We start from the raw sequence: 11,301 nt of genomic DNA on the forward strand, positions 1-11,301 counted from the left end.
ATCTTACCGATATCATTGAAAACAGCTAGAAAGTGTACATTTACAGGATCCTCGCTATTAACATAAGGCGGCCAATATTAATATTGCGCTGTTCAATCCAGAATGCGAGAAGTGAATGCATAGTGCGTTATTTCCGATGAAATTCCGGAAATAAAGTATTTTGAGTTTTCCAGCATATAAGGATATTCATATTTTTGAATTGTCAATCTTTCTGAGATGTATTATTTTATTTGGATAACATCAGAAATTGGTAGGGAGAGGTAAAACATATGACAATAGTTACAATTTGATGACTTTTGGTCAGCAGTGGCATATTGCCACCCATTCTCCTAATTACCTTCCCGCCAGCTGCTGTGCAAGTAATCCGCGTGGCGTTAATAGCACGTGATGATATAAATTATTGTAATTGATCCTACAGCAACTACCGATCGGAGAGCTTCATTCATGCTTTCCTTTATTGGATGAAGCTGGATGTGTTCCCTTGTTCGCGTGAATATATTCAAAACAGAGACTCCCATTGCTTCCATAATTTGCCGGACGGCGGCGGTAGATCGATTATCATCGACCTGAGCTGTTTACCGGTTTCCTTTAGAACAAGTTACCTTTTGATTTGAATAACTCTTGATAAGTACCTACTACGGCGTTTCATGAGGATGATGGATTGGGGCCGTTGTCAAGAAGCCCACAGCAAAGGAAATATGAAACTGATGACGGTACTTCATCATTGTGGCACCTATTTCTGATAAATTGATGATACAGAGATGCCTTATCGCGGTTCAGTGGGCAGCGATGCAGGAAAGTACTAATAGTCGATGACAGCTCAATTGGATTGGTTATGAGTTAATTAAATGAATTGTTAAAAAAAAAAAAAAATTACAAAAGTATTTGAACCGTTTGTTTGAGAAATTGCATATGTGACATTTTTTACCAAAATGGGATCTTTATAGGAGTGGACCCTTATAAAAGGGCCCTTCTTAGCCGTGCGGTAAGACGCGCGGCTACAAAGCAAGACCATGCTGAGGATGGCTGGGTTCGATTCCCGGTGCCGACTTCCCTGGGCATAAAAGTATCATCGTGTTAGCCTCATGATATACGAATGCAAAAATGATAACTTGGCTTAGAAACCTCCCGAAAAAATATTTCAAGCTCTTTTTTAAGCTCTTTTTTTAGTGGAATGTATTCAACAACAAATATATTCAAGTGGAATGTATTAGAAACCTCGCAGTTAATAACTGTGGAAGTGCAAAATGAACACTAAGCTGCGAGGCGGCTCTGTCCCAGCGTGGGGATGTAATGCCAATAAGAAGAAGATAAGGGCGCATACCGCACCATATCTTATGAGGCGGTGTGCGTCATTGCTGGAATGATGCCGATAGACATACTTCTGGAGGAAGATGTGGAGAGCTTCAACGACAGGGACTCGGTCCAAGTGCGACGTGTCGAAAGAGCAGCTTCGTTGCTCAAATGGCAAAGAGCATGGGACACTGCAGTCAAAGGTCGTTGGACCCACAGACTGATTTCGGAGGTATCGAATTGGATTAGTAGGAAGCATGGTCAGGTCAACTTCCACCTATCACAAGTGTTGTCTGAACATTGCTGCTTTAAAAAGTTCCTGCATAGATGCGGGTTCGCAGATTCTGCGGAGTGCCCGGAATGTGTAGGTGAGGTAGAATCGACAGAGCATGTGATGTTTACATGCCCGCGATTCGATGTTGAACGACATGCCATGCTGCTTATCAGCGGCATGGATACAACCCCGGACAACCTCGTTGAGAGGATGTGTCGGGAAGAGGTTATATGGAATGCGGTGAACACAGCGTCTCAACAGATTATGTCGAAACTACAGCGCTGGTGGCGTCTTGAACAAAACCAGCAGCTGCAGTAGGGACTACTATGATGCAGTGAACACCATGCTCACCCCAACAACAAAAACGTCGTGGGGGCTGCGGGGACCTCCGTATGTAGATATAGAGGTCATTGCGGTTCACGCGTGGCGTTTGTTGTCGGAGTGCTCGTCTCCTACGCGAGTTTATAATACAGACCGGTAGGTTACTAGCATATAGCTTGCAATCGACGGGTGGTGAGGTTATTACCCTTGAAGTCGATTTTGCGTTATAACGTCGAGTGCGTTAGCATAAGCGTGAGCGTTGTCAATAGTCCTCCCCTGATGTATTGCTTAATTGCGGGCCGGGGGATACAGACTGGCGAAAGGGTTTTGGTTTTAGTGGGTCAGGTGATCCCATCCCCACACTACCTGAGTTAACCTCCTCAGGTGTCTGTTTGCAGATTTCCGGTTACCCTTGCCCAAGAAAAAAAGGTGGCGCTGTGGTCATTCAATCTTATTAGTCTTATTCTTCAAACTTGTATAACTCTGGAGCTCGGACGAGTTTGGATGAGCTCTTGGCAGCAATAGAAGCGTGGAACAACTATCTTTCATTCTGTTCTGATTTCATAACTTGAATCTATTTTAATCACAACTAAAACTTTATTTTAAAAATTGAGAAAAAAATATTAGCGTGCCTGAACAAGTGTTTCAAATATGCTTAGAGTACAACTCAAATAAACTTTCATATTATTTTATAATATGATCTAACATACCTCAAACTTGAAGGTTCATGTTGGATAGGTCCATAAAATAGTAAATAACGCTGCAAAGAACTCATTTTATGAGCATATTTCAATGGAGAAAATTTTTTTTTTCCTAAACCAACAGACTTCCATTGACTATTATTTAATGTAGACATACTTGTTTCGCCGTGAAAAAGGCGTATGGTTATTCTACAACTTATACATGATGAAATGGAACTATGTTTGTTTGGGTTTATTCCTCTTCATATTTTTGGTTTATGGCCAGGTATTGACTATAATTAATCCTTAGTGCGACTGTAGGAAATATTTGGAAAGACACGCAGATATAGTCGACGCATCACATTCCGAATTTTCAATTCCATCTGTAATCTGTGCTGCTTTACGCGAATGGATCATGGTGTGTATCAGTAGAGAATACTTAGTAGAGGTTGCAGCTGTGGCCTTAACATTTGATCTCCAAAACCGACCTCCATCGTCAGTGCTACCAGAGGCAGATACACAGACTCATGGCGCCATAGTAAGTCGACTAAAATCATAATGGCTTTAAAACAAAATGTTTATAAAAAAAATTCAATGGAAAAATATGAAATTTCCTATAAAGAAATCAGGATAGAAGCAATAAGGCTGTTGTGAGAAACAAAACCGAGCACTGTCTTGAGAGCAAATTTATTACAGCTTCAAGCTAAAATACAAATTAATTCATTTAAGTATTTGAGGAGGGCAACTCTGTATGGTATTACTTACATTTAACAGTGCATAACTTAGTTTGAGCAATTAAACACTGAATTTTTATGCTGCTTAAGATATTTCTACGGTTGCTGAGATAGCTATGGAAACATAATTAGGCTCTAGCACTTTGTGGAATATCAATTGTAACCTACCAGATAATGCGAATAGTTTTCCCACTGCTGTGGTCTCTTTTGAGATTTTAACGGAAAACTTTGAATATTCCTAAATAATATACATGATTAACGGCTATGTTTTGTAATTTTTTATAGGAATTACTTACGATTTCAAGCATGAACTAACTAATTAATAGTAATCACAATATAGTGTGGTTTATCCTTATGTCAACAATCGATTTCATTTATAGCCTGTATAATATGAGTTCATGTACATGTATTGTACCTACTATAGTACTGATCAACACAGCATCAACGAGTATCAATATACTTCGGTGCAAGCGTGGCGCGCCGGGTTGCCGGTATGGCAGTCGTAGCAACATCCCCCTCCCCGTGAGGACCGGTAGGATCCTCCACTGCAAGGTCAGCTACATCGAGTACTGCTACTTTGGACACCGGCCTCCTGAATAGTCCCGAAGAGGTTTGTACTGATACCTGCCGAATCCGTCCGTCCCTGCCTGCGATTACATCCAGGATACGTCCACGTACCCAGCCATTTTTTTGACTCATCGATTACGATCACCAGATCTCCAGGCTGTACCGGCTTCGTTTCTTGCATCCACTTCACACGCCTTGTAAGCGTCGGCAAATACTCCAGTACCCAACGCCTCCAAAAGTGGTCAATGCGGCGTTGAATCAAGCTCCAGGATCCTCGAGCCAGTTTTACGCCATCTTCCAACTTCGCTGTAGGTTGTGTCACTCCAGTTGAACTGCCTAGGATGAAGTGGTTGGGCGTTAGCGCCTCTTGTTCTGCTGAATCCAGCGGTAAGTAAGTCAGTGGACGAGAGTTAACTACCGCTTCTGCCTCCACTATAAGGGTCTGTAATCCTTCATCGTCTAGCTTTTCGTTCTGAGGCATGGTAGTCATAGCATTCTTGATGGAGCGCACCATGCGTTCCCATGATCCTCCCATATGGGGAGCAGATGGCGGTATGAACAACCACTTCGTTGTCGTATTCGTGAAGGTCGTCGCTGCATTTAGCTCGATGTTCTCGATTTGGTCCCGTAACACGCGATCCGCTCCGGTAAAGTTCCGACCATTGTCGGAATATATTTCAACTGGCGCTCCTCGTCGGCAAACAAAACGGCGGATACATGCGATGCAGGATTTGGTCGAAAGGTCGAATGCTACTTCAACGTGTACAGCACGTATTGTTAAACACGTTATCAAACAAAACAATCTTTTTGCTGCGGCACGACCTACTTTCACTAAGATTGGCCCGAAATAGTCGATGCCAACATAGCTAAACGGGCGCACACCTGGTGACAGACGAGCGGCTGGAAGTGGACCCATCATTGGAACCACCGGACGAGCTTTGTACACTTTGCACCACTGACAGCGACCTGCCACACTTCGCGCCGTTGTTCGTAGTCTGGGAATGTGAAAACGTTGGCGCACTTCGTTGACTACAGTTTCATAATTTCCATGTAGCAATCTCCTATGGTAATCGTCGAGAAGCAGAAGGGAAACGTGATGCTTCCTCGGTAGTATTATAGGAAACTTAACGTCGACAGCCAATACTCTCGCCGCGGCAATGCGCCCGTCCACTCTTAGTACGCCTTTGTCATCCATTATTGGCGTTAGATTCCATAGTTGGCTTGTTTTCTCAAGTCCCAATTGTTTATCTCTCGGAAGCTTCTTATTCTTGGAAAGGACTATCACTTCGTCACCATAGGACTCCGCTTGAACCAGCTTCCAGATCATCACCTCTGCTGCTTGTAGTTCTTCAGTCTTCAGGTTCGAATTAGAGCAGTTTTCGGTTATTTCTTTGCGTCTTAATTTTGAGATGAATCGTATAACGTAGGCAGTTGTTCGCAAGAGTCGACCCCATTTGGAAAACCGTTCAAACTTTATAGGACTGCGCAGTGTTGATACATCTTGGTGCAGGAAACACGCTCGAAGCTCCTCATTCGTAGTATCGATGTTTTTCTGTTTAGGCCACATTATCTCGGACTGTCGTAAAAACGGTGGTCCATTAAACCAGCGGCCCGATAGTTTGGGGCATGATTCAACACTCCACTTCGTAGCATCGTCGGCGACGTTGAGTTTGCTCGGGACGTATCTCCATTCTTTGACGCTGGTCGCTGATAAGATCTCTCCCACGCGGCATGCTACAAATGGACGGTATCTCCGATGTTCCGACCGAATCCACGCCAACGTTACTTCAGAGTCAGACCAGTAGATGCAACGATTGATCTTGACGGTATGATTTTCACGCACGAATGCAAGAAGTCGAACTCCTAGAACTGCAGCCATCAACTCCAATCGAGGGATCGATACGTATTTCAACGGAGCAACTTTTGTTTTGGCCGATACCAAAGCGCATTCAGCTACCCCTTCTGATCCAATTACACGAAAGTATATCAATGCGGAATATGCTGCTTCGCTTGCATCCACAAAAACGTGGGCATCCAAAGTATCGTAGATATCGGCGCTCGCTTTATCGAAGTAGCACCGTGGAACTCGGACTTCGTTAACTAGTACCAGCAACTCAACCCACTTCGCCCATTTCTCGTAGATTTGGTCATCAATGCATTCATCCCACTTAATCGCACTCCTCCAGATGTCCTGCATCATTATCTTCCCATGAACGAGTACACCAGCCAGCAGGCCTAAAGGGTCGAAGAGGCTCATTATGCACTTTAATACTTGACGCTTCGTTGATCTTTCACCGGTGTTGATAAGCGTTGCGATTTCCTCTCGGAACGTCATAGAAAATTTCAAAACATCTTCTTCCGTATGCCATAGCATTCCCAAAACGCGTTCAGTATCAGTTTTCAAGGCGAGGTCCTTGACGCCTTGCTTTGGTGTTTCTCCTAGATACTCCAGGACGCCTTGTTGGTTCGAGGCCCAATTTCTCAATTCAAATCCGCCCTTTGAGTGGATCCACCTGACTTCGCCTGCTACCGCTTTCGCCTCGTCGATCGACTCAAAGCTATCCAGGTAGTCGTCAACATAGTGGCACTTACGAATCGCCTCCGATGCTCGTGGATACCGATCGGCGAATTCATCCGCATTGCGGTTTTTTACAAATTGAGCGGATGACGGGGAACTTGTGGCTCCAAAGGTGAGGACGTCCATAATGAAAACGGTGGGCTCATCTTTAGGATTATCACGGAAAAGAAAACTCTGTGCCGGACGATCTCGTTCTATAACTCTCGCTTGGTGAAACATCTCTCTGATGTCACCGCTCACCGCCACCGGATACTGTCGGAAGCGAAACTGCACGGAAGGAAGTGGAACAAGTAGGTCGGGCCCAGGTAAAAGAGCGGAGTTCAAACATACACCATCGACCTTTGCTGCTGCATCCCATATTAATCGAGTCTTTCCCGGCTTTTTTGGATTACAAACAGCACCTATTGGCAAATACCATATCCGTCTAGGATCAGCTTTCAACAGCTCGCTTTTGGTCGCTCGATGGGCATACCCTTTTTCCTGGTATTCGCTAATTTGACGGTGGATGTTTTCCTTAAGGAGCGGGTCTCGTGCCATTCGCCTCTCAAGACACTCTAAACGTCGAAGAGCCATGGGATAACTGTCGGGTAGTTCTACGAAGTCGGATCTCCACAGCAGACCAGTCTCGAAGCGATTGTCAATCCTACGCGTTGTTTCCTCCATTATTCGTCTAGCCCTCGCTTCTTCCCTAGACTCTAGTATTCCCTGGGATCCAGCTGGAAAGTCTTCGGCGTTAAAATAATCTTTCATCATATAATCCAGTCTCTCATCGGCTTCGCACTCGCACACATGGTAACTGAACTCATCTGCGTCCCTTGATTTGTCCAGGCTTCCGTAAACGCACCATCCTAAGCGAGTTTTCGCAGCTACAACGCCGCTATTTCCCTCCTTGATCTTCTGCGGAACAGCTAGTTGCAGATTTCGTAGGCCAACTAACAGCTTTGGTGTGACGTCCTCGTAACTTCGAACAGGCAGGCCCTTCAAATGATGATGATCTTCTTGCAGTTCGGCAAAGCGCAAGGTTTGAGACGGTAAATTCAGGCAGTCTACAGTGTGCACGTTCATGAGTTGAAACCGTTTATTCTTACCCATTTCGTAGACTTCCAGTGAAACGATCTGCGATTCATCCTCTGTCCTCGTCATATTAGCGGTCCATCGGAAGGATAGTGGTACTATCGGTCCTTCAACTACCAGTTCTCTAACCAGACTTTGTTCTATCAAAGAAGAACCTTCATCCAAGAAGGCGAACACAGTAACAGACTTGGACTTTCCGTGCAGTGTTACCGGAACGATTCGGAACAGAATTGATTGTCCGCAGTGGTGGTAAACGTGATTTTCAGTTGTCGAAACAAGCGGTTTAAGCGCTACTTCAGGCTTACCATGGAGTAATGGATGATGACGGAATTCGCAACCGTTGATTCCACATCGGCTCGAGACTCTGCAAGTACGGCGACCGTGGGGGTTGAGACAGCTGCGGCACACTTTCAACATTTGTATGTTTTTCCAACGATCGTCGACCGAGAGTTGCTGGAATTTCGTACAATTTTTCAAGCGGTGGCCAACTTTCCTACAGAACAGGCATGGCTTCTCATTTTCAAACCTCCCCTTTACTGGGTACGTCGTTTTATTCTCGGAGTGCGTGTGTACAAAGCTTTTATCTCTGTTGTGGGATTTCTCGCTTCTAGCGTGCTGGTTAGGGGTGTATATCACTACCTTGCTAACAGATTCTACCACCGTTCCCATGAAATCGCTGAAGGTACGCAAACTGGCTTCTGGCTGAAACATCAAATGTTGTGCCCATTGCAGCTTGACGTTTGCTGGTAGCTTTTCCACCACCTCTTGGAGAAGCGCCGGGTTCGACAGGTGTGCTTGTTGACCTGCCGCGATGAGATGTTGAGCCAGATTTCTAATCGAAATCCCAAAATCGATCAACGAATCCAACTTTTCAGGTTTAGGCGCCGGCGTTTCACGTACATTTTGGATCAACTTGTTTATGATGATTTCCGGGCGACCATACAGGGTACGGAGAGTCTCCATTACGTTTGGTACTGACTCCGGCGAAAGCAGGTAGTACCGAACTGACTTCAGCGCGTTGCCTTTCAAGCACCGCTGTAACCGTGCAAGGTTTTCAATATGGTTAAACCCACATGCCGCCGTAGAATTGTGGAAACTGCTATAAAAAATAGGCCATCCCTCTGGATCGCCAGAAAACTCCGGCAGATCTCGGGGCATTACTTGCCTAGCTGCCAACTGCTCCGGCGAAGGTCGATGTAGGTTGGGATTCATTACAGATCCTCCAAGAAATCTATCGCCTCCACTAACGTTTCCAGATGCTCCAGGAATTGTTAGGTTGGCGTGTGTGCTCGAACGACGATTTACCGGTTGTGTTGCGGTAGAACGAGTTGCAGAGTTGTCCAACGGGAAATTTAGTTGTGCTGGGGGATTCGAGTGCGCGTACTTGATTCGCGTCTGCTCGTTTATCGTTGATTCCACCAACGGCGGCTCCAGAGATATATGCTTAGAAGCGAAACGAATTCGTGGACCTGGTATAAGGTTACCTGAAGAAACATTTTCCTGAGCGACTATTGTTTTACGATATCTCTGTTCTGTGGTTGCTCTTCTTTCTAGTTGCACCTGACTTCGTGCTACTAATGATGTCAGATTTCTAGGTGTTACTATGACGTCACTCGCTTTAGCTTTGGTCTTCGGGATAGCGCCTTTATTGGTTTCGTTACGGTCTCGGTGTTCAATAATAGGAACACCCCCCACCGCTCCCTCTTCTTGTTGCAGCATCTGTATCCTGCACTTTCGTAACTGAGCCTCCAGGCTTATCATTTGTTCTGCTGATATGGGCTGTTGTTCTAGCGTTGCTAGCTGGGATCGGAGAGACTGTAATATGGGATTGACCGCGAACGATTTTTTGTTAACGTCGCCTACTGTCGACCTAACTGAAGCTGAAATCGATGGTGAACGGCATCTCGGGCAGATCCAATCCCGGCTCGAAATGGACGCAAGCACAGGTGAAATGCCACTAATTGTCACATTTGTCGCAGGCCACCAGATGATCATCTATCTCCACATTGCCACAAGCGACGCAGATCTCAGACGGATCCGCCGAGGAGGCATTGGAACTCTTATTGGACATGATGTTAAATCTTGAAGTTTTGTTGTGAGAAACAAAACCGAGCACTGTCTTGAGAGCAAATTTATTACAGCTTCAAGCTAAAATACAAATTAATTCATTTAAGTATTTGAGGAGGGCAACTCTGTATGGTATTACTTACATTTAACAATGCATAACTTAGTTTGAGCAATTAAACACTGAGTTTTTATGCTGCTTAAGATATTTCTACGGTTGCTGAGATAGCTATGGAAACATAATTAGGCTCTAGCACTTTGTGGAATATCAATTGTAACCTACCAGATAATGCGAATAGTTTTCCCACTGCTATGGTCTCTTTTGAGGTTTTAACGGAAAACTTTGAATATTCCTAAATAATATACATGATTAACGGCTATGTTTTGTAATTTTTTATAGGAATTACTTACGATTTCAAGCATGAACTAACTAATTAATAGTAATCACAATATAGTGTGGTTTATCCTTATGTCAACAATCGATTTCATTTATAGCCTGTATAATATGAGTTCATGTACATGTATTGTACCTACTATAGTACTGATCAACACAGCATCAACGAGTATCAATATACTTCGGTGCAAGCGTGGCGCGCCGGGTTGCCGGTATGGCAGTCGTAGCAACAAGGCCGTTGCAAATATTTAATAAAAATGATGTCCTACTGATCTGCGAAAGGTCCAGGGGGACGTATATAAAAAGAAATAAATATAAAAATGGAAAAGGTAAAAAAACTCCTTGGATTTGTTAAAGAATGTTTGAAAAATCCCAACATTTTCCGGATTGTTTTTTGATGCCCCTCAAATTATTATTCATGGGCAGAAAAAGGGTAAAGACATATTGTTATTTAATATTATTCTTTAGAGAGGCCAACAAATATAAAGCAATTAATGGTTTTTGACTGTCATATGGTCGGGGTTCAGCGAAACCGCACCAAGCGCCTTTTTGACTGACTTGTGATGTTTTGTTCGTAGATTGAAAACTGGAAGTAATTCATATCAGTTCATTTACATTTGTTGTTGAATATCCTCAATTATAGGGTAAAGGTATATCCGATACGATTTGTGATCAACTGGATCTGCTACTCGAAGATTTATGCAAGAAAATGAGAAATTTTTCATTGGCGCTTGGTGCAATCTGGCTGAACCCCCACCATATAGACTTCCAAAAATGTGGCAAAATTGGATCGTGAAAAAATCATCCAAACTGTCATAAAATCGGGTGGCAGATAAAATCTGAACATGCTAAATATTGAGTCATCATTGTATCTTGTACACATTCGTTCATGGAATTATGCTATGGCAGTTTCAATGCAAATAATGGAAAATAATTTTATTTGAAGTTAAACTGTAAACAAATAATCAATAAGAAGCCTGAATGCGTCCATTTTGGAAAGAACATAATAGTGAATAGTGAACTATTTTAATTATACGACGATTTTGATGGTACCTAAAAAAGGTCGGCGCGTTTTGTTACCAAGGAAACGGTCAATATTATTTGGGCGTTCTTCATCATCATTGGACAATAGTAAAAGAATTGAAAATGGGATTAGCTGATAACTTTCCCTTAAAACCACAAACGCTCATTATTGATGAAATTTATTCGTTTAACGATAATTCAAACTACGGTCAAAATTAGCTCAAATCCTATTTTCGGAAAAGCTTGTGGTAGATAGAAGTGAGTTACGCCGGAAACTAATTGTGCGACTTGATACTTTG

General features: G+C 43.5%; 1 protein-coding gene across 1 annotated transcript; it reads right to left on the reverse strand.

Annotated features, from left to right (window-relative positions):
* Window positions 1-3,855: 3,855 nt before the first annotated feature.
* LOC134209753 (uncharacterized) lies at window positions 3,856-8,733 on the reverse strand. The gene has a single exon (XM_062685768.1). It carries the CDS (start codon window positions 8,731-8,733, stop codon window positions 3,856-3,858), a length of 4,878 nt encoding a protein of 1,625 aa, XP_062541752.1.
* Between the last annotated feature and the right edge of the window lie 2,568 nt (window positions 8,734-11,301).

This window comes from Armigeres subalbatus, chromosome 2 (assembly GCF_024139115.2).
Source record: "Armigeres subalbatus isolate Guangzhou_Male chromosome 2, GZ_Asu_2, whole genome shotgun sequence".
Lineage (NCBI taxonomy): Eukaryota > Metazoa > Arthropoda > Insecta > Diptera > Culicidae > Armigeres > Armigeres subalbatus.

Coding starts and splice junctions, on each gene's coding strand:
- LOC134209753 (XM_062685768.1), bottom strand. CDS start 8,733: ATGAATCCCAACCTACATCGACCTTCGCCGGAGCAGTTGGCAGCTAGG.